The sequence below is a fragment of the Pangasianodon hypophthalmus genome, chromosome 13, assembly GCF_027358585.1.
Source record: "Pangasianodon hypophthalmus isolate fPanHyp1 chromosome 13, fPanHyp1.pri, whole genome shotgun sequence".
NCBI lineage: Eukaryota > Metazoa > Chordata > Actinopteri > Siluriformes > Pangasiidae > Pangasianodon > Pangasianodon hypophthalmus.
Window position 1 is genome coordinate 7,391,412 of NC_069722.1, and position 27,267 is coordinate 7,418,678.

Below are 27,267 nucleotides of genomic sequence, written 5' to 3' on the forward strand. Positions count from 1 at the left end.
AGGGCATCCGGTGTAAAAACTGTGCCAAAATCAAATATGTGGACCAATGATCCGCTGTGGCGACCCTTAACAGGAGCAGCCGAAAGAGGAACAAGAACGCCTCGTGGAACGCCTCTTGTCCAATCAAATTAAACAAGGATATTTAATAAATTATCTCCAAAAAAGTGTTTTGAAAGTCATAGGTTCAGTGAAGTTGATAAGTGATGCTCTACATGGCAAATGAAAACACTGCTCTCACAAACAAGTAGAACTTGGTGCCAGTGGCACTGACAGGGATTCCTGTGCCACCAACAAGTCTAGTCCTTCTTGTTACTAATTTGTGTGCCTGAAATATCCTTAAAATATCCTTCAAAGAGGAAGGAAACTATTGAAGAAAAACTATTTCAGACATTGACCTTGCTGTGACCCTGACCCTGTCTGGATCAATTCCATACTCAAATAAATTAATTTGCTGGTTGGAATGAAAATCCCATATTAATTCAAACATTCAAGCATCTCTTCTTGAGATATCACACCAACGAGATTCTTGGATGGACGAACGATGGACAGACCACTGGAAAAAACTGCAGTTAGCCAGAAAATGGGCCTTGAGTTCCTGAGTATGAACATGTAAGTAACATTTCTGTATGACAAACAGAGAGGAAGCTATTGAAGAAAAACTATTTCAGACATTTGACCTTGCTGTGACCTTGACCTTGAACATTTGGGTCAGTTCCAAAATCTAATCAGTTCGTCTGCTGTTTACAATGATAATTCCATATAAATCCTGCAAACATTCAAGCACTTGTTCTTGAGATATCCACCACATGGTGGCAGAGGCAGAAAAGTGGAAGAAACTAAAACTGAAACCAATCGTTTGTACACAGAGAAGTCGTGCTTGCTCACTCTTTGACTTGATTTATAGCTTCTCAGAGAACCTCAAATGGTTCCCTCATACGGGACAAACTGGAACACCATTGAGAGTTCTCAGTGTGACTTTCCTAAGCGTTTAGAAATAAGAGGAAATACAGGCTAAGATGACAAGAATTTATAACCATGACCTAAACAGAGGGACACAACACCAAAGTGTATGAATCATCAAAATAGATGTTTATTGTAACACAGTTTTCTGTGACATTGCCGTTCAACCACACAGGCACTTTGGGCAGTGCTTCCATCAGCATGTGAGAAACACACTTTCACACAAACGTGCGCCGCCTGCCTGCCTCCCTGCTGCAGTTTTAATTTAAACCGGCAGCTCGAGGTGTAGGAAGGAAAAACAGATTCAAGTGTGAAAACATAACACTTTGGTATTTGGTACAAAATAATTATCAGAACATCTGTTTATCCAGAGCATTTTCTTGCAAGAGAGAATATTTCTGATGTTCCAAATACCTTTAGATTTATGTATTCAACTAAAATGACATGTTGATTTATTTTTTGCTAAAGAACCCATGCTGAGTATGAGCATACTCTTGAGTCAGCCTTTTGTGCTACTGTATTTGTGTGTGTTACAATCCGATCATCTGTGTGGACTTTTTGGTTTGATCATTTTGGTATTGTTGGGCTGCATTTCCTTGAACAGTGTGTGTTCCTAAGCATATGGTGTAACAGGAAAAAAAAAAAGGGATGCTACTAGATCCTACATCCCTATACTGCTCAAGAACCCAATGGCACTGTAATCTCCAATGAGAAGTAGGAAAAAAAAAAAAAAAAAAAGGAAGAATTCATCACACTATTATTTAGCTGATTACAGCTAAATTTCAGAGCTATGCTAGAACAAAACTTCTCAGTCCTCAGGACTTATTGCTGGTTTTGTGTTTTCTACGCTCTAACACACCGGGCTGAGCACCATGCAGCAAAGCTTGCAGAGCAGTGGGACGGGGATTGTGAACTGCTGCATGAGGACATACTCAGACTGAGATACATACATGCGCCATTATTACGACAGTGGTTCCAGTTTACTGTTACATACACACACTTTACATTTCATCATCAGACCTGTATTCTATACAATATCAAATTCAGAGAACACATTCACATAAAACAATCAACCTCCAAGTGTGATTGATGAGAAAGGAACCATTTGATTGATTGAGCGCAACCGTTACTCAAACCGTCAGATAGCAAGGAAGAGGGTTGTTTAAGGAATGAGTTGGAAAGTGCAAGAGGGAAAACTAAACCAAGGTATACGAAAAAACAAAGAAAATAACAGACCATGAAGAAGGTAAGTGATTAAAAAAGTAAGTAGCAGTGTTAATAAGACAGAACAGAGCGAGAGAGTGATTGAGACAGAGAACACAGCGCTGGTCAGTAGAAGACCACACTGGACTTTCCACCAGGCGGGTTGAGCACTCTGTTGTGTGAGCGTGGCCGGGGTCCGAGGCGCGGCTCGTGGTCCTTCTCCGTCGGCTGTCCGGGGAACGGCTCCGCATCCTGACTGGCTGTGGGTTCAGGAGGGGGAGCTTCTTTTGTGGGGGTAGGCTGAGGAGAGACAGCCACCTCCTTCTTCACTTCCTCTATCTTCTTTGGCTGAGGCGCTGCGGCAGAAATAAAACTGATTAACAAGCATTTCTTGTACTTTACGTGAATAGGCTAGCACACTTTGAATTAAGGAAATATTCTCCAATCTCTGTCTACTGCATCTGTAGCTCACATGTGGGTGTTTCCCTGCACTAAGAACAGAAAACCTGTTTAGGCTGCTTTTACAGGAAACGTGCTAGCCAGTGATGGTTAGTGTGACTTTACTGAATTCAGCCACAATTAAAGTGGGATGCCACATGAAATACCAGTAAAGGTTCCAAAAATAGCCAACTTGTTATATCTAATGATATGGCAATTGCAGATCATAAATCTCTGCATATTCACTCATTAAACCTAGTACACACTTCATGATTTTAGCCCAGATTTCCCAGACTCCTCACTGTACACTCGTATAGTGTGAATGGTTCAGTGACACAACTTTTTCAGTCTGTGAAAGATTGCCGAGGCACTGATATTTTCAAGCATGTTTGATTTTCTGTGATGAATCCCTAGCGTGAACCCCTCTGCGACCAGTTGAAAGAACAGCGATGAGAAACAGCCAACGAGAGGAAATCAAATTCATGCTCTCAAGCACTGCAGATCCCTGAACCCAGTTTATCATCCAGCTATTTGTGTGGGAGGACAAGGGCAAAATGTAATAATGCACAATAATAATGCTTCTATTAAAAAAATCATTTGGCATGTCAAACCCAAACTGTTTTTAAGAACAGCAAAAATAAAAACATTATTCCTGCTGACACGCAGTATAAAAATAGCTAACTTTTTGCACTGTAACTCTGGTTCTCTTTGCAGAACAGACAATTCTCAATGCCTATGTCTCCCCCAAACAATATTTCCTCCACATCTTCTCTTAGTTCTTGTTTCCATACAAAATAGTGATACATGACCTTGCATTTATCATGACAAAACGTGATTTTGGGATTAGACAGGCTTTGGCATGGACGGTTTGTGAGCCTGGTCTGTAAAGTGCACACCCCTACAACACCAAACAAATGATCGCAAGCGATTCAAGTCATGTAGTGTGAAAGGGTCAGAGATTCTGAGATTGTCAATGTTGCGTAGTTAGCACTTGTCCCAACGAGACTAACATTTTCTCTGCCACTTTGTTCTCCATGTTGGTTTTTCTCGCTTACCCCCCCAATTTGCGACCTCATTGGTCAGGAGTTTAAAAAGCGCTTGATGTCACCCAGCAATTTTCTGCAAAATGTTACTTTGGAAAGCTCCGCAGTCGGGGGAAAAACAGTGCGGATGGCAGCATCTTTCTGACAGTCTTGTGGATGCTTCACATACCATTACGTGTAAAAGATGATCTGGCAGTTGAGGAGGAAAAAAAAAGCGATGCCAAGTATGAAAGCACCCTTACGTGAAATATAGAAAGGTGTTTCAGCATTTAAAACAAAACAGTGTGTAAACAAAACATGCATTTTTATAAAATTAGAAAGTCAGCTTATCCACAAACTATGCTCTAATTTGTCCTTTTAAAGATGAGACCACAAATTTGTTGCCATGTTATCAACATGGACATATATACAGCACTGCTTTATTTTTCACCTAGCGGCACATTGATTGCACAAAGGTTACAGGAATGCACAAGTAATATTACATACTGTTGCATCAGTGTTGTAATATCTGCACAATTTAAACATTTATTAACTGAATTCAACACCTGCCCTTTTACTTTCACTGTGAATGTTTTATATAAACAGGCATTTGTTCTTTTCTCAGTACAGAGAGATGTGTTAATAAATCCTTGTAGATAGAGATTAGACTGGAAAAGAATAACACACTGGAGTATTTGCTTAAGAAAACTTAGAAATGATAAATAAAGAAGTGTTTAGTTTTATTCTGTACATTTGTGGTGATCCCTTACCTGGTGCTTCAACTGTAACAGCTGAACCCAAACTTATGTTGTCCTGTAAAAAGTTAAGAAGAACTCATCAGTAAGCAAAAGCTATTTACTTCCATTCTACAGGTTTTTAAATGATTTTGCAAATACATAATGACCATTGTTCAGCAATGCTGCATAAAAACAAGCACATTGGATAGCATAGGACAAATATGCTTTGGATTCATTACACTGTCGTATGACATCAAAACGAGGGTTGGACTGAGCTCAAAGGATGAATCAGCTTCATCAAGCCCTCATTTACCTCACCCCTTATTTACATGTCATATGCGTATTAAAATTTACCTACATGTACATTCACTTTACAGGTAATGCCCTAATATATGCAGGGGGTGAGATAGTAAGCCAATAAAAGCATCCAAGATCGCAGGAAAGAATAAAACTGAGAGGAAAATTAAACGTTTGATTCTACCAACATGCCAAAGAAACTGACATGTAAGGAAGCTGTGTGTGCATCAGATTTGACCACACAGTTTTGATGAATAATGACCAGTGTATCCATTTTAAACATTAACCAACCTTTGGTTTGTTGGGATGACTCTTAGCTGTAGGCAGGTTTGACTCTGGCCCTCCAAAGATGTTGTTACCCGCTCCACCTGGAGGCACGGGCTTATGTTTCGGGGAAGAAGCCTCGGGCTCGGCGAAAATCCCACTGCTCTTTCCACCTTTGAGAGATGGACAGAAAGATCTTAGACTTGCATGTATTTAGTTTTAACAGTCGCATGGTATATTCATACAGCACGTATATAAAATACTAAAATCACTGCTGAGACATTTACATATCAACTGGTTGCATGATAATGCACTCTAATATATAACACTCAATCATATTGTCTCTGCTGTTTACTATAAATAATTAACACCAACTACAGAACTTGCACTGCTGTGTTTATACTGGAATGTGCAACCGAGTGGAAAAAAAAAAAAAACTGCAACCTCCCTTTGTTTCCAGAGCGGGAGGAAATTGTAAAATAGATACCTCTATTTTACAATAAAAAAACATAATAATAAAACTCCAAGAAAATTCCAAAAAAAAAAATCCAAGAAGGTAAAATTGAGATGTGGGTATATCCTGCAACAAACCATGTATCCATAACACAAGACAATAATCGACAAAATAGCTATGAATAGAACTAAAAGAAGAAGTCAGAGTCCTTCCATGACCTTCTCTGTCTCCTGACCAGAGCTGTAGAAGCCAGCCTGTGACATTTTGCGCAGTTAAAAATGATCCGGAAGACAAAAAAAAAATTACAGCTGATAAGAAGAAAGAGCTCCTTAAAGGATAAGAGAGAGGGTGGAGGCAGTAATGAAGACAAACAATGGACGAGAAGTTAGTAATCAATATTTGTATCACATTCAGAAAAGAAAGTACATTTTCTTTTTTTCTAAAATTTTTTTAGCATTATCTTAATATAAAATATGTTAAAAAAAATCTGTGAAACTCAACACAATAAATGTCTAGCAGGTGTGTAAAGAGTTGGAGTAAAATTATACATACATAACCACCTCTCTCAATATTTTAGGTCATAGCTCTATATTCTTATAAAGTTCCTGGACATGCTGTACTTAAAGAAATATACTTTCTGATTCTGATTAGTCTGTAAAACTCTAATGCTGTGTGGATATTATAGTGCTTCTATCCAACAACTAATCACACACAAGCTCTTTGAGTGGCTGAGATTTTTGGATTCCATTCCTCATCCCTAAGGGTGCACACATGCTAACATCAGCATAGACGCTTCCAGAACATGCCACAGGCTGACGGCCAATCAGAGAACAGAGCCTTCAGTGCTTACAAGAGAACCACTTGAAGCTAAAAACTAAAGCCTGGCCCGGTTCGTGTTTGTTATAACTCAGGTCACATGGTTGACCTACAGCACTCTGGAAACTTCAGATCAATAGTGTTGGGAAATTGATTCAGTGATGAACCATAAAGAAACTCCTCACAGTTTCCTCATATAACCTTTGACCTAAATTGACAAGACTGATGGGATTGGGAATGACCAGCTTGGCTGCGACCTTCAGGGATTAAAGCAGTGACTCAAACCTGCTGCTCATGGAGAAGGACAGACCGGAGAGCGAGAGAGGAAAAAGTTACACGCCCAGTCTGATTACAGTGTGGTGAGGATTTTACACCAGCAGCTCAAAAAGACCAGGGAAAAGAGAGCTTTTGTACACCATACGTTTATACCTGGAGGGTTGGAGCGTTTGGGGCCTCCTTGAGGCTCCTCTGGAGGGGCGAAAATCGAGGAGGCCATCTTGTTTTGCCGTCTCGAAGCACCGGCATCGTCCTCATAGCCACCGAATATGTTGCTGCTGCCTCCACCAGGAGGTCGCAAAACCCTGTGAACATACACCCGTGCTAATATTCAATTAATATGATATACAAATCCTCAAACACAAAACCAATCTATCAGCCTACATAAGCATATATGGGCCCTGGAATGTTTATTTACACTGCTATTCACTTATAAAAGAGAGAATCATTAACACAGCGGGGTGTGGTGTTACAGGAAAATAATCAGTGACAGTAGTGTGATGTGGCCTGATGTGAAGCAGTTCAACCCCGAAGTTGATTATTTTTCAGCAACAGCACATCCCAAAGCGTTTTATTCCTCTTATACCAGAGAAATTTGCCTGCGATTACAATTTTTCATTTATTAGTGAATGACACAGCATACTTTTTTAAAAAAAATTTTTTATCTCTTTACAGTTACATTTAAGGTTGTGGATGGTCCACGAGACAAACAGTTCTTTTCTTAACAGCCTCTCTTTTGCAGTTTATAAGACAAAAAAATTGAAGCTTGTCATGTTACTGAGAAACCGGAAAACATAAAGTCATCAGTCTCGGACACTCTCTCACAGCTGACGCCTGAAAAACGTAGCCTTCTAACCATTACATAAAGCTCTCCTTACAGAAAGCGTCACCATATCCATGATTATACGTCTTTCTTAAAATAGTTTTTAGACTTAGATCATGTGGATTACTACAATAACCTGTGATTTATTTTAAAGCAGACACAACTGTCAGAGCTGCTGTTATAGAAAATTATTCAACACCTTCTAACCAATCAGAATCGAGAATTCAACAAAGTCGTGCTATAATTGTTTAAATAATGGTTCATGATAAAGCTGCATATGTAAACGCCCCCTTGCGTTCAAGGCGCGTCACTGCAGCTTGGAGAAAGGCGGTAAAGAAGGGCAGTAGTGTGAGACAAAAAAAAAAAAAAAGTTGTACATGACAGAGGTCAGAAACAATTAGGTGACAATATTTGAAGCGGATTTATTTGAGAGACTGTACACCAGGATCAATCTGCCTCCATTTTCAGTCAATCAGTGCTCTTATTAGTGTTGAACCCTGCACATGTGTAGCGCACAGAAATCAATACACAGCACAGCTACTACACAAGTAACCTACATATTACAAAATCTTACATTTGACCACTGCAAAGCGTGCATTTATATATCTCTTAAATTGTATATATTTATATCTGTATATATTTGTCTTGGTGATAAATTAGACACACTTAGTTGAGTGCTAATTATACAAGAAAGCGGATTGTATCACTTCACTTTAAGCAGCACAATCTCTAAATCTCTACTAAATCGTGTCGATGAAAGATTAGATTATTATTAATTAGCCGTTTTTAAATACTGGCTTTACATTTCAGCTAGCTTTTAGCTTCTCTTACATGCTAAGTAATTACATTACTTGGAGGACAGAAAGCTAAACCAAAGTTAGCTAGCTGAACTAGCCAAGTTCCTGCTTGGGATTTTTCACCGATGAGCTAAGCTAGTTCAGCTAGCGCACTTAGACTTAATCACAAGGAGAGCTGATTATACCTCGAACTCGGTTTTCCGCCTTCCTCAAGGCCCTGAAAAGTGTTTGTCGAACTCATTGTCGCGTATTTCCTTCTAAGAGCACGGCTCAAAGTCTCTCCACTAATCCGCTATGCGGAAACCGGCGGCTCTGTAACGCAGCGCTCACAAGTTAGCCACACAAAAAGCACTGGGAGGCTGCTGGCCACGCCCAGAAGGACGGGACACGTGTTTGGAAGTCAAAATAGAGTTCGAGAGCCGTTCTGCTTTTTGATTGGCTCAGGAGCTAATCAATCACAATTTAACCGCCTCCTATTGGCTAAAATAACTTGTAAGTCAAACCAGATTTAACTGCTGATTGGCTGAATGGAGTCTTCCTCCTTACTTATCCAGTACGGTACTGCAAAAGTGAAAGACGGTGTATAAAATTTAAAAAGAAAAAAAAAAAAAAAAAAGAAAAAAAAAAAAATCCTAACTTTATTTATATCATACTACCTTTTTAAAATAGTATATAAAGTTATTATGTCTTATCATATATTTTCATAAATCCACTCAGATACAAAGCTTATTGGGCTTAGTACATAAATTATACTAACTTACGTTATTCACTGGTGCTGCATTGTTCTCTAAAAATAGCTGCATAGATAGTTTCGTCCTAAATAGAGTATCTTATCTTTTCCGGACTATAAATAATAGATGGGGATGTAACACGATCATAGCGGTCCAACAACGATAAATAAAACAATAAAACAATATTCCTGATTAAAACTCTAAATCATCCGCGCACACGTTTTGGCAAGCATATCCAGATTTTATTTTTAAAAGTAAAAAAATTTAAAGGAACACGATTTAGATTGGACCAATCACGTTTAAACTATGCGACGTCACACGTACTGAGCACGTGACCACCCTGTGACCAATCACGGGATTTGTTTTTGAGCGGGAGTGGGCGTGGTTTGAGGCACGAGGGAAAAAACAGGAAAACTTGATGATGCTGTCACTGGGGAAGCTAAGCTAGCTGTCCACTTCATGTTCTTACGGATTGTGTTCACTTCGACTAACCTGATAAACGCCACACAAGGTAATATATCGCTGTGTAAAGTAGTGTTTTGTAGTCGTTGCTTTTGATTCCAGCATCTTAACATCAAGTGTGTGCAACTTTTTTTAGCTTATTGTGATAGCTCGATTATGGTTAGCTAGCCGTGTTGCTTGCTAGTTTGCTGGTCGTTGTGTTTGAAGGTGAATTACATTAGCTTGGTGTCACTTGTTTTTTTTATATATATATATACATAAATCTATAAAAAATCAATGCCATGGAAAGAGTCTAACTCATCTCAGTGTGCTTATAGGAAATTGAAGACGCTGAAAAAAATAAACCAGGAGCCAAACTGTTAGGAAGATTCACTAGTTAGCAAAGTTACATCAGATCTTTAAGTGTTGATGCGGTGATCATTTGAATGAAGTAATGAGTTGAGTTTTGAAGCCCGATGATCCTTTATACAGCTTGTACAAATACCTAAAGTATACCGTGCAACTCGTGAAATCATATTATATTCCTTATCTTTATGTCCCAAATGTCTCAGATTTCACCAAACTGTCATTAAAGAGCACTTTAGGTCCATATCATGCTAGATCCTGAAGTACAGCATGCCTGTTAAACTGTGATTCTAAGATAATAATATATCTTAACTGTAATAACTAAACTTTATGGAGTAAATAGTCAAAATGGTACTATTTCTGCTGATCATGTTGTATGTAAGATGGTCCAGATTTACAGTTGCCTGGACAGAGAGGAAGGCACCACCCTAATTGGCACAATATAACATAGAACATGTGCTGTCAAATGCTTTGTGGTATCATTTATAAATACTGATGATTTCAGATTGGGACAGAACTGCTGATTTCTGAGGATACACTAATGGTACAAATGCCCTATCATGATTTTCAGGGTGTTTATATAATAAAGCTACACCCGCCCTGCTGAATAGGTGTAGTTTATCTTAACTCTCCTGTGTATTTCTGGCATCATCTCAATCTTGAGACTGGTTCAACATCTCTGATGGATGATTTGTGCGGATTTTCGTTGCATTTTATAAATTGTGACTTGTCATAAGAAAGCATCGATTCTTAAACTTATGATGACGTAGTTAACAACAAAGTCCAGACTTGTGGAGTGAGGAGGTGCTCAGGAGGATTTGGTGTCGTCTTTGTGGTACAAGTCGTAAAAAAATGTGGAGGTCCGACCCCACAGCGGTTGATTTGCCCCTTTCAGATGGTGAACGTGTATCTGTGGTGTAGATAAATGTTTCTCGTGGTTCTGTCTGGGAGTTTTTGAGTTGGACTTGCTGTTCCTGCGAGACGAACAGTTGAGCTGAGCGGAGTTGAGGCTTGAGTCGAGGCGGCAGCAGCAGCGAGGAGAGGACGAGTCCAGACACACGACCTCCTTTCTCGCTTGGAGAATATGTTTAAATTGCTCGAAAATTGGTCTCCAAAATCTTCGGACTCATGGTGAAGAGAAAGAAGATCTCGTCCGCCGCTGAAGAGCTGGAAAATGGGTAACGGTTCTCGAAAAACAATCACTTTAAATAGAGGTCGAATGCGCGAAAGATTTTTTCGTTGTCGCTTGTCGTTTGTGCAGGGCGCTAAAGTGTACAGCTCACCTTCTGAATGTCGGATTAAACAAAGCACAACTGAACTTAAATGAAACTAGTGCGAAAAAAGAACCGAATTAAGACAAAATAGTGTTGTTTGGTCAAAAGTGGAAGTGTGTAAAATGCAATTTTTCGACGCGAATTGTCGGGACGGTGAGAGGGGGATTTGAAACAAACAGCGGCGGCCATGTTGAGTTAGGCAGAACGTCGCCTCTTCTAAGTTAATTCCTCTATTTTGGTTAAAAGCAAAACGTCCACAAAGCCTCTCGAATTTTTTTTTGCTTTGTGTGTTTTATCAGGATGACAGTGGGCCAGCAGGCCGGCTCGGGAGTCGAGGGCTCGAACAAACCTATCCGAAAGCTCGAAGGCTGCGAAGAAGAGGAGAGCGCGGAGCGGACACCGAGCGAGCAGCCGAGCACAAAGAGGGACGGTGAGGAAGCGCCGAGTCCGTGCGCCGCGCTCGCCTCCGGTTCATCACCGAACCCGTCCGGAGCGCAGCCGAACCCCGCGGGCCTGGGCTCCCCTCCGGCCGCTCACGACCAGCATCACTTCCTCCGCTCCAGCGTCCGACCTCCGAGCAAACGGATCCGCAAAGACGGGCCCGCGGTGAACGGACACAGCGGCACCAAAACCAAAGGTAGGAACAACCAGCTCACCTAAAAGAGGACAAACAAACAAACAAACAAATCAGCACCATATAATAATCCTTCCTGCTGCCAGGACCCACGTGGATTAAAGATGAAAACATTAATGGGATACTAGTTTATTGTGACTACAGCATCCTCTTTGCATCATGGCTCCTGAGAAAGTCCAGGAAACTGGAATTAAAAGGACGCTCAAGAAGTATGAAAATTCACAAACTGTTTTGAGGGGAAAAAGCCAAACAATATAGACTAAAGACTATGCATCTAAATATGTTGACTTTAAAATTTTTCCTCTTCTCTGCAATACACTCTCTGATAAAAAACAGTACTAGAGGTAGCTTTCCTTGTCCCTGGGGTGGGACCCTCAATGGTGCATCTTTCTCTCTCTTTAATATGTGTCTTTCACCAGGAAGTGTGCGTACGGTATACCATTAAAAATCATTTAAGGTACGCACATGGACCATAACTAGTTTTTCAAGTAAAGTTACACTACATGTACACCTCTAGGTAAAAGATACAGTTTAGTAAAGTAATCTGGGAAAAACCTCGTAACACTTTTTTCTGAGAAAAGGAGCCCTGTGCGTGACACCGAGGTCACGTAATGTGTTTAACGTGGTCATTGGTGTCACGTTTGAGTTGCCGTTTGGACTCATTTGCAAAAACCATGCATAATGTGTGGTAAAATGCTTAGATTCATTTCTGTTGCAATGCTGCAGAATAGACTGATTTTATCTGGTGCTTTAAAAAAAAACTTATTTATTTTATTTGAAGCACAATCCTTGATGTTTTTAAGTGAATGGTTGAGTGCATGGTACATTGTGGTGTAGTCTGGTGTGTGTGTGTGTTGGGGGCAGTGTTGTTGGCGTCTTTCTCCAGGCATGTTGTTTTTGGACCAGTGTAGTAAGCAGCAGGTCTGGAACACCTCCGAATGACTCCCCACTCACACTTCCTGACGAGCGTGGACACACTGCCAACATACACTTCAATTCATACCCTGCGTGATAAAACGTCATTATTTATCATTCTAATGCACTGTCTTTCGTTCTGTTTTTTTTTTTTTTTTTTTTTCGAATGTGAAATGGTGCATGCTTGTGTATTTAGGACACGCAGCTGGGAAAAATATTTAGAGTTATTTGTAAATCTAGCTGAATAGCAGGAGCTGTATAGCTTGCGTATAGTGATCTGTATGCTGAATATCATTACTAAAAAGCTGATGAGTGGAGTTCTTTATTATTGAGAGTCATCTAATGAGGTCATGTTTGTGAACGTGTATTATGTCTATTTGGGTGCGTACTTTAACTGTTCTGCCTAAGGCATGTGTCATATAAACAGCTTTTTCCAGTTATAATATTCCCGTGGTCTTCATTGGAAGTAACATAATAAATACGTTCCAGCTATACACGGTGGAAATATTTCATTATTTTTAGTCCGTCCCTAGATATTTTGGGATCCAGACTATTCTGGGGCCTCTACTTCTTGTGTGGTGTGGACAACAGAACAACAAGTCCCAATCTCCTCTCTCATTCTTTCTTTCCTTCCTCTGCCCCAGGGAGTGATGCGGTTCCTGCTGTGGCTGCATCAGGCAGTGCAGGCTCAGGAGGAAGTGCTGCAGCTGGAGGGAGCTCTCGCTCTGCCCCCAGGAGCCAGGGCCCGGTGGAGAAAGATGAAGGAGGGAATCAAAAGCGTGCACGCAGACAGTGGGAGTCTTGGAGCACTGAGGACAAGAACTCATTCTTTGAAGGACTTTATGAGGTAATCTGTTATTGCCATGAGTGTTGCTTAAGTTCTTCAAATCCATGAAGTTCTTTTAATCCACAGGAATGTTTTGTGATGTGCATCATATTAGTTCTCATTGTGATCAGTCTATAAATACATCCTCAAAGATAGTTAAGTAAGAAATAAAACACAATGGGGTGAGCTGTTAATGGAAAATAAACAATGATGGTGTGCTGTGATGAGTCCCAATGTTTGTTAATTAAATGGACATAGTTTTTGTCCATTTATAGTTACACTTAATGTTGTGGAGTGTCCATAAGACAAGTTAGTTCCTGTTATTTGCTTTATAGCTGCTACCTTACTTCCTTACCAGTCTCTCTTTTTCTCTCCTAGAAATTAAAAAGACAAAAAGACGCAGCTTGTCATAGTACAGAAATACCAGAAATTATAAACTCCTCTGTCCTGAAGACTTTCTCATGATGGAAAACTTACTGACTGTTATAAAGTGCTGACACTGGAGACTCCTTCCATAAACGTTGATTAAACATCTCTTTACAGAAAATGATACCATAACGATTAGACATCTTTCTTTCTAAAAACGATATGAAAAACATATTAGAACAAGTACATTTATATTAGAGAGTTATAATTAGTAATAGGTTATGTCAAAATAGACTTTTCAGAGATACTGCTGGTATCGTCAGTGTTTTAAAAATGCTGACTGACTCCAGTGTTGCACACAATAACAAGTATTTGAATGTTAAAACATATTTTTATATCCAGTATTTTATTTATCATTCTTTCTCTGTTAAATCATTTATTCTTGCAAACACTGACCTCATCGCTCTTTAAAATGTGTTTTGCTTGGCCCTTTTATTAGCAAACCTAAATGTGGCATGTAGAGTGTATTGTTGAAATGTCCTGAAATGTCATATCGTGATTTAATATATTTGCCACCTGTAATTACAATAATTGGCACTTGCAGTGAGTTGATCACGTGTCACTTTAAAAAAAAATTTTTTTATTCCTTTTCCCCCTATATTTCTTTCTTGCTCTCTTTCTTTCCGTCTTGCTTTCTGTCTCAGCATGGGAAGGACTTTGAAGCCATACAGAATAACATTGCTCTGAAGTATAAGAAGAAAGGCAAACCTGCTAGTATGGTGAAGAATAAGGAGCAAGTTCGCCACTTCTACTATAGAACCTGGCACAAGATCTCCAAACACATTGATTTCAATAACGGTAAGGCTAAAGGCTCATACACGCACATTTTGATCCATGTGGTTTTTACAGAGTGTAGTGGAACTGTTTGTTTTTTATGTGCATGTTAAGAAGGGAGAGGTCATTGCTTTTAGATGATCTGTTGCAACAGAAAATGAATTGCAGGATACAGTGCCATTTTGATTTGAGTTATTACGTCCAGTTTGATTGAACTGTGTTGCGTAAATGTGAACTTCTTGTGTACTGTGATGAGTCACAAACAAGACCGTGCTCATTCTGTTTTCCCCTCGTTGTCTTCCTTAGCGTATTCCCGAGTGCTGAAGAAATCCTCACAGGAGCTCTATGGACTCATATGTTATGCCGAGCTCAGGAAGAAGGTTGGAGGCTGTGAGTACTAGTAACTTTTATTTTCTTAATTGGGGTGGACAGAGCCCTTGGCAGTAGCCCGGCATCTGGGACAAGCAGATCTCATGTCCCTGGTGGACAAGTAGATTCAACAACCAGAAAAGAAAGAAAAACATTTTCGTAAGGTGTGTATGTTTAAATGTCCTGTGCTTCACAATGGTTGATACTGTGTTGGCCCAAGACTTGCTCACTTTTTGCTGAGGTCAAAAAAAAAGTCCTGTTATTGGAAGAGAAGAATAATCTTATAGCTGTAGCTATGTGGCTCACCAAATGTTGTTATATTATGTTAGGAAAAGTTATTGTAGTTTAGCAAATGATCGATGGCCAAAAGAAAAGAAAGAAAGAAGGCAAAATTGTACGGCACAAAAACGGCGTTAAACGTTCGTCTTAGTTAATATATTTGCAAATTATCAATTTTACATTGTTACATTTGTCATTTGGATGACAAACTAAATAGGTGCTTAAAATTTAGCGTACTAGCTGCTTTAAGGTAGATTGTCTTTCAGTATTTACTTGTTTTTTTTATTTAATTATACCCATCACATATAATCAACTAAACAGTACGTGAAATGACTCGTCTATAAACAGATAGCGGTATCTTTGTTCAGCTGACGACGTCTAGCATGCAAACAAATACAAAATTGAGTTTTTATTCATTTATTTTTTAAAAAATATTTTGGGAAATGGGTAGACAATAAGATCGCTGACCTGTCAGGCAAGCAGGTGTCACTCGCTTGTATCCAAAGCTTAAAAAAACTTTAAAAAAACTGTCCACGGGAAACACTGGTGCACTGGCTAAAGTACAGTGTGATTGCTTGGCCAAAAGAATAAGGCGAGGATTGGAATTTTTCAGTTGCGTTATTGATCACATGTCAATGGGACACATGTAACTGCTTTCTCTCCACTTCTTGTTCTTTTCAGTGATGGATGACAAGAATGTGGCCAAACTGAATGAGCTCATCATGCAAGGGTAAGTGGATTTATTTGTGTCCAAGTATGAGACAAATAAAATACACCTGGTTGCGTGGTTTACTTATAGTTGAGTTGACTAAATGTTTAACTCAGGTGTGTGTGTGTGTGTGTGTGTGTGGTTTTAGGGCCACCACGGTTCGCTCTAAAGGCAGGAACCTGAGGATCAAAGCCCCCATGTGTCGCGCACTGAAGAAACTGTGCGACCCAGATGGTGTGTATGTTTAAGAGAGAAATGAGAGCAGTGTGTGTAAGTGTGTATTCAGCTGGGAAACTTGAGAGACTGTTCTGGAATGGAGGTCTAGAAAAAGCTAACGTGTGTGTAGCGCTTGAGAGGAAGGTAGTGGATTATTGTAGAACTTGCGTAAGTAGGGTGAATTCTGTGTTTCTATGGTTACAGGTTATGTGATTGATTAGAAACTAGGAGGAGATGCAGATTAAGAATATGAGTTACTAATCTGTTCTCTTTTTTTCTCCCCCACTTTGTCTTTGTCTTCTACATCTCAGGAGTGAGTGATGAGGAGGACCAGAAGCCAGTGCGGTTGCCACTGAAGGTTGCCTTGGAGCTGCAGCCGCGTAGTAACCACTCGTGGTCTCGGGTTCAGAGTCTGGCCCATAATCCTCGCCTCAGGTTAGTGTCACCTGCCTCACACAGTTACACTCCTGAATTATTCCCTTACAGTCCATTTTCTGTTAGGGGTGTACATGGCTATTCAAATACGTTTGAGGTGCCAATATTCAAATACTCTATTCACTATTTAGGACTTCGGTCCTCAAAAATATGGAATTAGAGGCGCACATCAGGTCTAAGAAAAGTCTTTTGTGAGGGCGGCTTTTACACTCATGTGGGCAGTCAGCTATGAAGCTCGCAGGATAAGTAAGGAATAAAACATGATGGAGTGTAGTGTTATAGGAGAATAATCAACAAATGGGTGGTGTGATCTGGCCTGATACAAAGCAGAGTTTCTGTTATTACTCAGAAGTCGATTCTTTTCCAATAATAACACGTTGTGGTTTATTCTTATAACACAGCAATCTGTCAAGAATTATAATTTTTTTATTCATGAAAGAATGACAGTTTATCCATTCTTAGTTTATTTTTTATTAGTTCTTGTTATCATTTATATTGTAGCCACTATAAAAATTCCTTCCCTCACCTTCAAGATAATAAGACAGAAAAGTGCGACTTGTCAAGTAAACACAAAGTCCTCTGCCCTGAAGACTCTTCCATGTCAGAAAACATAAAGTTGCAGTATTACCTCTGACTGTTACAAAGCCTTGACACTGGAGAATCCTTCCAAAAATGCAAAATAAATGTGTTCTTAGAGAAAATTTACCGTATCTGTGGTTACATGTTGGTTTTTCTAGTTATTCAAGGAGCTTCATAAGTTCATCAATTCTTCATCCTTAGGCTTGTGATATGATCCTGAAGGCCTTTTTTTTTTTTTTTTTTTTTTTTAAATCTTCAACCAGTTAATGTCCATAAACCTTTCTTGCCTATGAAGGACTCATCCACCATGCATCTGGCCTATGTTAGATTTATTGCTTCTTGGTTCTCTGTTTCTGAGTATGATGTCTTGCTCTGTTCCTGTTGAATGGTTGATGATGTCTGGAATGTTTGTTTTAGGATGGTTGTGGAGTTGCACAGGAAAGTGTCTAGTCTTATCGAGTTCCTGAAGCAAAAATGGGCTGTTCAGGACCAGCGAATTGTATCCTTTCTATGTGTGTTTCACATGTGAAATGTGTTTTATAGATGTTGTCATTTCAGTATTTTGAAACATGTTTTGGGGGGTTTGCATGTTATGGAAAACACCTGGAAAATGAGAAATGGATAAAGTGCCTAAGCTCCTGGAAAAGTTTGGACTACCAAGGCATATGAGATTTTTTTTTCTAAGCTGACATTGTGTGTGTGTGTGTGTGTGTGTGTGTATATATATATATATATATATATATATATATATATATATATATATATATATATATATAATAATATAATATAATATAATATAAAATTATAAGCTTGGGGAAGTTATCTACAGCTTATCAGCCAGCATATTGCCTAATTTTATTTATTTTATCAGGAGAATCCCTTTGAGATCTGAAATTTTTTTTGCAGAGGAGGCCTGGAGGTCTCAAGACTGCAAAGCTAGAATTCTGATTCAATTTGGGATTTTTATGGGCTTGTCATGATGTTCTTGTTTTCTATACTTTTCAGTATTGTTTTTATATAAGCCTTCACTCATATTCTAGTTGGTAATTTAGTGTTTTCTTGGGAGTGTGAGTGAGGGGAGCAGCTGTATATTTCAATTTAACATTTTAGTAAAACTTGTGGGAAAAAATGATATTTGCATAAGGAGTGGTCAGGATGGGATTGTTAGATTGTTGACCGTGATGTTAAGAAGAGTGCAGGTGTGAGTCATTCTAAGATGACCTGTGAGCAACAGCTGTCATGTGTTTAAGTCATGAAAAGTGTCCTGACAGATAATTTCCTAAAATGAATGGAGCCTGTTTTTGCTGTTTGTCTGGTTTATTGTATCTAACACAATGTGCAACATCTATATCAGATTTTCTATCCTTAATGCTATTGTGTCTAGCTTAAGAGTCTAGCAGAGCGGGAGGCTCTAGAAGGTGTATCCCTGCCTGGTGACTCGGAAGATCTGTTTCTGTATCCAGCAGAAAGCAGCACAGTTACCGTGTTACCTGGAGTAGCACGTGTCGTTCACTCCAAGGCCTCCTGCACTGTGCACTGGCAGGAGACTGGGCGTGGTCGCCCGGGTGTAAGAGACCTGCCAGCAGCCCAGATCCTAGGGATTCAGCCTGTCCGAGGGACGGGAAAACCAGGCAAGGGTGCCATTGGAGGTGGAGACATAAAAAGAGCCGATGGACAAGTACCTGAGAGTTCAGAAAGCAGTAACTGCACTCCGGGGGCAGAGAGCACTTTAAACACGGCTCCTAACACTACCACTCCTTCTGTCACTCCAACTTCTACAAGTCTGCTGCCTTTCCCAGGACAGGAAGGCAGCGGGACTGGGACTCCTGATTCTTTGGGCACATCTCAGTCCCAGACATGTTCTAGTGGAGCGAGTAAAGACACTGTCAGTCCAGGAGAGCCCATACTGACAGACCACAGCACAGAGACTCCTCTAGCAGTTGGGGCCACAGCAGATGGAGGTCCTCCTCCTCCTCCACCTCCTCCTCCACCTGAGCCCCCAGGCCGAGTGGAGGATGCAGCTGCAACTGGTCGCTCGCCGCAACAGATCCGTGAGGAGGGCTGGAGCTCACAGGGCTCAGAAAATGTCACTCTAGCTGAACTCTACCTCATGATGGGCAAGCCTGGAAAGCTGCAGCTAGAGTATGAGTGGCAGCCCAAGCCCCGCCCTTCAGCCCTGCCCACCACTCACAACGTGCTTCGTTGCCTCCTAAGACTCGTCTCCTCAGAGGTCAACCCCAAACCCGTGAGTAGCCATGGATTTAAGCATACAAATGATGGTTACAGTTTGAATTTTGAAAACATGTGACATCTAGTGAATATCACAAATCATAAGACATATGTTTTTCTCTTCTTTGCGTTTCTGTTCTTGCTGTCACTATCTCAGGCTTCAGACATGTGTTCGGTAGGGACATCTCCCATCAAGCCTGGTCAGGAGGAACAGTCTCTGACACCTCCAGGCAAAACTCAGGCTGTGGGAACTCGCAGCCCCAGCTGTGGACGGCAGCAACACACAGCACGCACCAAAACACTGCCTAATACAGCTGGCACAGGTACAAAACATAAACATGAATGTGAAGGTTTTCAGTCATAAGGAGCATCTTGAATGTTTAGTCAATATGATTCATCATACTTGGTATTTAAATGTTTGAAAATATCCCTCCATTCAGTAGAACCTCCATGGATGATTGGCAAACCTGTGACAGTATTTTGGAATCTAGACAAGGGTGCAGTTAGGCTCGTGCATGCGCTGATTTCGGTTGTTGTGTCTCCACAGGTGGCCGGAATCTACCACGTTCTCTGTTGGTTTCTGGCAGTGATGGTGATGGGGGTGTGTTTGCTGTTCCAACGACACTGCCACCTAACAGCTCCCGCCACTTACGGATGTTTTCTCCCAATAAGGAGGCAGAGTTGGCTTTCCGCCAGCAGCTGGACTCAATCAGTGTGAGTGGTCACCTTCTTTAGAGCACAAGCTAAAAACTGATCTGTCGCAAACCTAGCCACTCTTTGAGGTGAATAGTGAGATGATGGTGCACAATCATACACAAAGCATTTGGAGCATGTATTTAAATTACATGGTTGGGTTTAATGCTGTCATACAAACAGCATGATGACCATATTACCCTGAGGGACTGCAGCTATAAGATTTGTCTAGCAAGGGGTCCTCCTGAAAATGCTACATCTGCTAAGTGTTGACTACACCTGCACCAGAGACATGCACTTTACAAACCTTACAATCCACATTTTTCCCCCAAACTTTGTGACTTGCAAAACTATAGTATGGCCTTCAAACTTTAGAACTGCACAATACCCCTTTATAATTGAGAAAAATAGCTTGTGTAGTTATCCATAGAAAAAGTTGCCTTACTCTCATCTAATATAGTGGTGTTTGAAATGCAAAAATAAACTCACACACAACCTGTTATCCATTATCTTCCACAACGAAGATAAATCTGCTAAAAATCATTCACTAGCTTCGCCCTAAATTATAAAATTACACAAATGTATGCCTTACCTATTCAGCAAGAAACAAATGTCAGTTCTGAATCCTTTTTCCTCTTGCAGTATAAAATTGAACTCTTTCACTATTTCATGCCTGAAGTTGGGGCATAATGATGGACCCAACACTTTTGACAAAACTCTGACTGTGATTTACTGTGATCACTGACTGTGATTTACTATTACAGGATTGTCTGGGTGATTCACAGCAGCTTGGGAACATCAGATTATAGTGTGTTTTCGAATGTGTCTCCCCTGACTCCTATACAAAACAATCCTATACACTGTAGTTTTAAGCAATTAATTTATGTTCACTTTATTAACACTACTGTTTCTCTTTCAGTCAGATATTTTCTTCCACAAGCCAAGGAAAATAGGAAGGGGCCGTCCACTGAGGAAGCCACTTGTTGTGCAGGTAAGGCAACCAGAGCCTACAACCTGGAAATCATGATAATTGGGGTGACATTATTGTAACTGTGTATCTTATTTTTAACTAAGTTATTTGCAGCCAATAAGTGTTTCTTCTGTTTCTTCTCTGTAGAGAACATTGTTGCCTCGAACAACAGGAGATTCCTCCCAACATGTGTGCTCTTTCTCAATTCTCTCCAGCTCTTCAGCTACTGGTAATCTACAGCCTCATCATATCGGCTATCTGTACAAATATATACATTCAACATTAGCAAATTTTTAGTTTTAACATATAAAAATACAATTTCGAAGTAAAGAAGAAAAATCTCATTGGCTTTATGTTTTTCCTTTTATTTTTCTCCTCAAGGCACTGGTTCTTTTCGGCCCATCCAAAGCCGGCTCTCGTCATCCCGACCCCTTGCACTTAAAGCCACTTCCACTACAATAAATACTGCTTCTTCTAATCAACTGTCCAGTAAGATTACTGTCATATGATTTTGAAGTTGTCTGTTGATTTTACCTTTTTTTTTTTTTTTTTTTTTTTTTTTGAATGATCACTAACAAAACAAATATGCGTCTACTTTTTTTTTGTTTTCAGTAGAGAGTAACTTGTTTCTTGTGCTTCAGGTGCAATTGACCTGGCAGCAAAATCTGCAGGCATTATCCCAGGAAGCCCGTGTCGAGAAGTAGAGGCCACTGCTCTGGAGGCCCCGGTTCTAGAGTCGAGCCTTTTGCCACCTGAGGCTGCCACACCACCGGCACATTCTGATCCTGAGCCTGAACCTGAACCTGAGCCTGAGCCCAGTTCTGAGCTTCTGCAGCAAGAGACAGTATGTTATACTCACTTGCATCACTATGCTGTGGAATTCTCAATTCTGAGTCTCCAGTGTAATGTTTTGTTACAGTCAGAGGTAAATCTGTAACTTTGTTTGACATGGGAAAGTCTTCAAAACAGAGGCTGGTGAGGGAACAACTGGTGTAATATAGCTGTTATAAAGTGATACTAGAACTAGCTTAATTCATGGATTAATTGCAACTGTAAGTTGATTAAAAAGTAAGTAGTTTGGTCTTTCATATTATAAAATAATTGTTCATATAGGCAAATTGCTGTGGAGGAATAAGAGGAATAAAACACTTTTGGATGTGTAGTTACTAGAAGATGAAACAGAAATGAGAAACTTGATGATTATGTTGATTATTTTCTAAGTCAGCTGTGTTTTTTCCCCTCCCTCTCAATGCTTTATTAGGGTTCTTTGCAGAATGGGGTCCCTCCACCATCTCCAGGGGGTGGAGACTCCCTACTGGCACCTCCTAGTGTTGCTTCCCTGTTGGACATCTCACTCCCTGGCCCTCCAGACGAATCCCTTCCTCCTGGAGAACCTCACACTCACATCAGTGACTCCATTATTGAGCTTGCCATCAGTTCTGCACACTATGGTGGGTTTGGGTGAACTTACTGCTGGTTCTGTATGAGGACATGTTTCATTTCCATGTTACTCGGTAGTGAGCAATAAACGGATATTACAGTTGAACAGATAAATACAGGACATTTTATACACATGTAGGAGATAAGAACAAAAGTAAAAGTTGTCAAATATTGAACCCACACTTAAAATTATGTATACATAGTTTTCCAAGTCAAGTCTTGCTAATAAAGTTATAAATGATATGAGTTCAGAACAGTGGTTCGGAATTGTTTCTGTAAGAGGAATATACTAAACAGTGCTCTAAAGTGAGTTGGACTACATTTAACATGTAGCACTTCTGATATCACTGAAAATATTTCAGTCCAGTAGTTAGAGATTTGTGGGCAGGACCAGAATATATGTGCGACGAGGAAGAAATTTGTTTACAGCAATTGCAAGTTTGCTCTGTGTCTGGATATATTTTATTAATTCTGACCTTGGCCTAATACACTCACTGGAGTAATTTACATTGGATAATTCCATGCTTGGCACAAATGGAAGATGAATGACCATGATTTGTAAAATTTGTTTTCACTCTTTCTCTGTAAATTTCACATCCAGGTCTTCCTCCCGAAAATGTTTAATGTGCATTAAGTTTAAACGTGCATACCAAATGAAAATTTGAAACAAGATAGTAGGGATTAGGGTTTTTTTTTTTCCCTTTCTTTGGTTACCTGGTTTAGGTTTGAACCTACTTGTCCACTGGGCAATAACAAATTAAAAAAATTAAACGAATAAAAAAAAAAAAGAAAAAGTCACAGATGTCCTGTTTAGGCACCTGTCTAGGGGACTCAGATGACACCATTATTTCCTAGCCAAATCTTTTCTTTAAATATGTTTAACGTCTCACTTTGCCTTTCTCTCTCTCTCTTTTGCTTTCCATCTTTCCTTCTTGCTTAGGTGAAGGATCGTCTCTTTCTCCTCCAAAGCTCAATGGAAGTGACAGGTCTAAGCTTCTCCCCTCCCTCCAGGACAGTCCCGGCCATAGCTGGATGCCATCTCCTATGCATGATCCCCAGTGGTACCCCAGTGACTCTAGCGACTCGACTCTGGGCTGCCTGCTCTGTGAGTGTCATGAAAACAGCAAACTAAATGAGGTTTTGTTTAATTTAAAGCAATGGCACATGTGACCACTGAAACAAAGTCCATTAAAAATGGGCCAAAAGGTATTAAATGCCATTTCCACAGTGTATCTACAGCTCAGGACAGAAAGTCAGACTTGTATTTTATATAAATATTTGGATATGTCTGCTTATTGTCTATTTCAGTCATGTATAAAGTTTTTTAATTATGTTCTCTTGTATTCTTTTTCACAGAGGGGAAAAAAATTGTCACACCGGTGTTTCTCCCTGCCAGTTCACTTATGATTTTTCAGTAGTCTTAACTTTTTTGGGTGTTATGAGGCAAATGTTCTCATTTTATTTGTGGCAAATTCAAAACTCCCATTTTAATTCTATATGCAAAAGTTTACATCTATGCAGGTTTTAAAAAGCAGTCCTGATATTATAGAACTATGCAAAGAGTCCCCACTGGAGTTTTCATAACCTTAGGTTTCATAGGCTTTACATCCCATTAGTTACGTGATGCAAACTGAACCTCTGCATTTATATGGACTCACGAACTAATCAGACTCCTGCTCTGTTTCCTCTGCACAGCAAGTCTGGTGTCACCAGATAAAACCCGAAGGACTGTCCTCACCCCTGCAGGGCCCTCCAGTGGTACAGCCTTACTTGGCCCCAGCCTGCTTGATAGTAACTCCCATGATTCTTTTCAGGCCCGTGGCCTGCCTGACGTTGTTGAGGTGAGACACAGCCTCACTTGCCATTCACATTACAGCCTCACTTACAGTCTTCTACTGATGTGTTAATAGTGTCGCTTATACTTATCTACCTTGAAATTTCCACATTTTATATCATTACACCCTGCAATCGAAATGCACTTAAAAGCTCTGTCAGATTGGATGGAGACAATTGGTGAATAACAGTTTTCAAGTCTTGCCACAAACTCTTAATCAGATTGAGATCTGGGCTTGGACTGGGCCATTCTAACACACTGAGGTTCCTGGTTTTGAATCAGTCCAGTGTAGCTTTGGCAATATGTGTAAGGTCATTGTCAGGTTGAAAGGTGAACCTCCATCCCAGTTTGAAGTCTTTTGGAGACTGGGACAGGATTTACCATGTATTTGGTTCCAGCCATCTTGTCCTCAATCATGTCCCTTTTAAATAAAATGCATCTCTGTAACATGATAGTACCACCACCGTGCTTCACTGTGGATCATGTTCAGTGTGATGAGCAGGTTTCTTCCAGAATGTAGCACTTTGTGCCAAGTCAATTTTGGTCTCATCAGACAGAGACCCTTTTCCCACGTTTGCTGAGTCTCCTACGTGCCTATTCACAGACTCCAATGGGATTTCATACAGCTCCTTCCATAAAGTTAAGCTTTGTGGAGTGTCTGGGCTGCCATGTGAGCAGCTTGTCACTTCTGACCTGTGATCTATCTCTCCAGCTCCTTCAGAGTTACTTCTGGCCCCTTGGTTGCTTCTCTGACTAATGCCGTGCTTAATAATGGTCTGCTGCAGGCAGAGTTGTTGTTCTGCCATTTATTTATTTATTTATTTATTTAAAATCTTATGATAAATGGTTGCAGCAGAACTAATTTGAAGGTTTCACACCAATGGGGCTCTTTTTTTGGTGAATTGTTGTGCAAAATATATTGATTTTCTTTTCACTCCACTTCAGAATTATGGAGTGAAAAGAAAATCAATATAAAATCATTATATTTCTGTAGAATCATGACATTATATTTATGTAGAATTGTAACATTCCAAATAAGTCCGTTTTACCTCCAGGCTGTAACACTACAAAATGTGGAAAAGTTGAAGGGGGTGAATACTAAGGCACTGTGGTTTGTTCATTGTTTTCAAGTGTGCGGCAGCAACATTTTAAATTAATGTACTGACGTATAAAATGTGTCTGTAACTGGTTGTTTTGCAGTTTAAGCTGTTGAACGAGTAGATAGAATTCATCACTTTTTTACATTATGGCATTTTATTTGCATTTTATCTGCTTTCCTAATAATAAAAGAATTAAGAACTGATACATCATTTTCACGGATCTGTGACATAAATTGTTTTTGCACTTTTTATGCCATTCATTAGATGAATAATTCATATCCATTTTTGTGTACAAGCGCACTTATAGTAAAGGTTGAAAACATTACTATTAAATTATATTGTTTTATATTACATTATTGTTATATAGCCCACATACACGTTACGATGAATATAAAAGGTTGATGCATTCCTGGAGTGACTCATTCTTTTACAGCTTGTCATTTCAAAAATCAGAGGAAGTTTATACTTCAGACTGTTAAAGTTGATTTGGGACAATAATAAATGCCCTCTGGCATGATTTCAGGATGGTTATGAAAAAATGTTTTAATAATAAATGGAAAATATTACTTCTAGTAGGCTGGCTATACTTAGAAATATAGGAGCTATGTATATAAAAAAAAAAAAAAAAAAAAAGGCTGTGATTCTGATGCGTAAATACTCCAAAACTGCGATTTACAGACTAACCTGCACATAAACGTAATCACTCTATGGAGTCATTCTAATTCCTCCTCATACTTCCTGTTTATCCAGGTGGATAATCAGCTGGCCTGCATGATGAGCGAGAACAGCGTCGACTACATCGCCCGCTTCAACGACCTTGCCCAAGAGCTGTCTGTCTCCGAGACGAGCCTCCCTCCTCCATGAGTCTGAGGTGAAAGGTCAGCATGAGGAGGAGGAGCTTCTAACACCACCACAGCGCTGCGGGAGAACTCCAGTCCGTCATTCAGAAGAAAAGAACGTGTTTATGAGATTCACCTTGTTGGAAGTGCAATAAAGACTGCCGTGATCCTTGATCATCAGGATCAAGTGTGTGTATGGGTGTGGGTGCCTGGCCATCATTTTGTGGTGTGCGTTTCACGAGCCACACTTGGGCCACTTTTTAAACGAATTTGTTTACAAAGCAACCTCATGTATAGAAATTTGCCATATCAGAACAAATATTTCCTCCAGTTCTGTTCACTTCCTTTTGTCCGTCCTACTCTGTTCTGTGTATACGAGCGTGAGCCAAGGCTGCTGCTCGGTTGTTTTGTCATAGTGACATTTTTTCTTCATTGATACTTTTGATCTGTATTTGATCATCCTCCTGAAAAAGCCATAAGCGTGTGTACATAGTACACAACATCCATGTACAGTCTGTCTTCATAATCTGTGGCTTCATAATCTGACCGGCTTTGCCAGATTTAACTTAATTATCATAAAACACTGCTAGAAAGGTTGTTTTTCATCATGGGAAAGACTAGAACTAATTGGAAAATCCTCCAACACTAACAAAAAGCTAAGCAAAAATAAACTTGGCTGTATTTAAGTAGAAAATGTATATTAAACTATTACTTCAAGACTCCCTAAATTAAATAATAAAGTCATTGATTGCCCTACAGTTTGATGTTTGACCTTCAACACTACGTTTTATTGTATGCAGTTTTACTGAAGCCAGCGATTAGATGGTTGTGAGCCTTCTGTTTGTGATGGAATGAATGTTTTTGATGTAAATAGACCATAACAGATTCAAGCATTGACTGTGCTTTTATAACATACTGTAAATTATTTGGGTTATTTATTAATTTACATGTTGCAACTGTGTTTTCTTTTTCTTTTTTATTTTAGAGGGCATCAAAGCTTATTGCAGTTGTTTTAAAGATTTCTGCGTTTGTATAAAAAAGGGGTTTTATGCCACCGTGTAAATACAAATTTCCCACAAAGTTGGTTTTTGGATTTCTTTA

The 27,267-nt window shown here is 39.8% G+C and overlaps 2 protein-coding genes across 3 annotated transcripts; one reads left to right on the top strand and one right to left on the bottom strand.

Annotated features, from left to right (window-relative positions):
* Positions 1 to 1,068: 1,068 nt before the first annotated feature.
* jpt2 (Jupiter microtubule associated homolog 2) lies at positions 1,069 to 8,482 on the bottom strand. The gene is made up of 5 exons (XM_026917136.3): positions 8,273 to 8,482; positions 6,621 to 6,772; positions 4,949 to 5,094; positions 4,394 to 4,436; positions 1,069 to 2,519 (listed from the first exon to the last, which is right to left on the bottom strand). The coding sequence occupies exons 1-5, from the start codon at positions 8,326 to 8,328 to the stop codon at positions 2,290 to 2,292; spliced, it is 627 nt and encodes a 208-aa protein (XP_026772937.1). The 5' UTR covers positions 8,329 to 8,482; the 3' UTR covers positions 1,069 to 2,289.
* Positions 8,483 to 9,191: 709 nt separating this feature from the next.
* On the top strand, positions 9,192 to 27,246 carry cramp1 (cramped chromatin regulator homolog 1). 2 transcript variants are annotated; one of them, XM_026916795.3, is made up of 20 exons: positions 9,192 to 9,329; positions 11,199 to 11,536; positions 13,093 to 13,295; positions 14,345 to 14,498; positions 14,781 to 14,864; positions 15,804 to 15,852; positions 15,980 to 16,065; positions 16,359 to 16,482; positions 17,479 to 17,560; positions 18,446 to 19,306; positions 19,448 to 19,613; positions 19,838 to 20,004; positions 20,903 to 20,974; positions 21,101 to 21,182; positions 21,335 to 21,442; positions 21,595 to 21,797; positions 22,215 to 22,404; positions 23,334 to 23,498; positions 24,089 to 24,234; positions 26,078 to 27,246. In XM_026916795.3, the coding sequence occupies exons 2-20, from the start codon at positions 11,200 to 11,202 to the stop codon at positions 26,189 to 26,191; spliced, it is 3,393 nt and encodes a 1,130-aa protein (XP_026772596.3). In that variant the 5' UTR covers positions 9,192 to 9,329; position 11,199; the 3' UTR covers positions 26,192 to 27,246. The 2 variants fall into 2 exon arrangements, with proteins under 2 accessions (XP_026772596.3, XP_026772595.3); XM_026916794.3 differs by lacking the exon at positions 9,192 to 9,329 and adding an exon at positions 10,263 to 10,803.
* Positions 27,247 to 27,267: the final 21 nt, after the last annotated feature.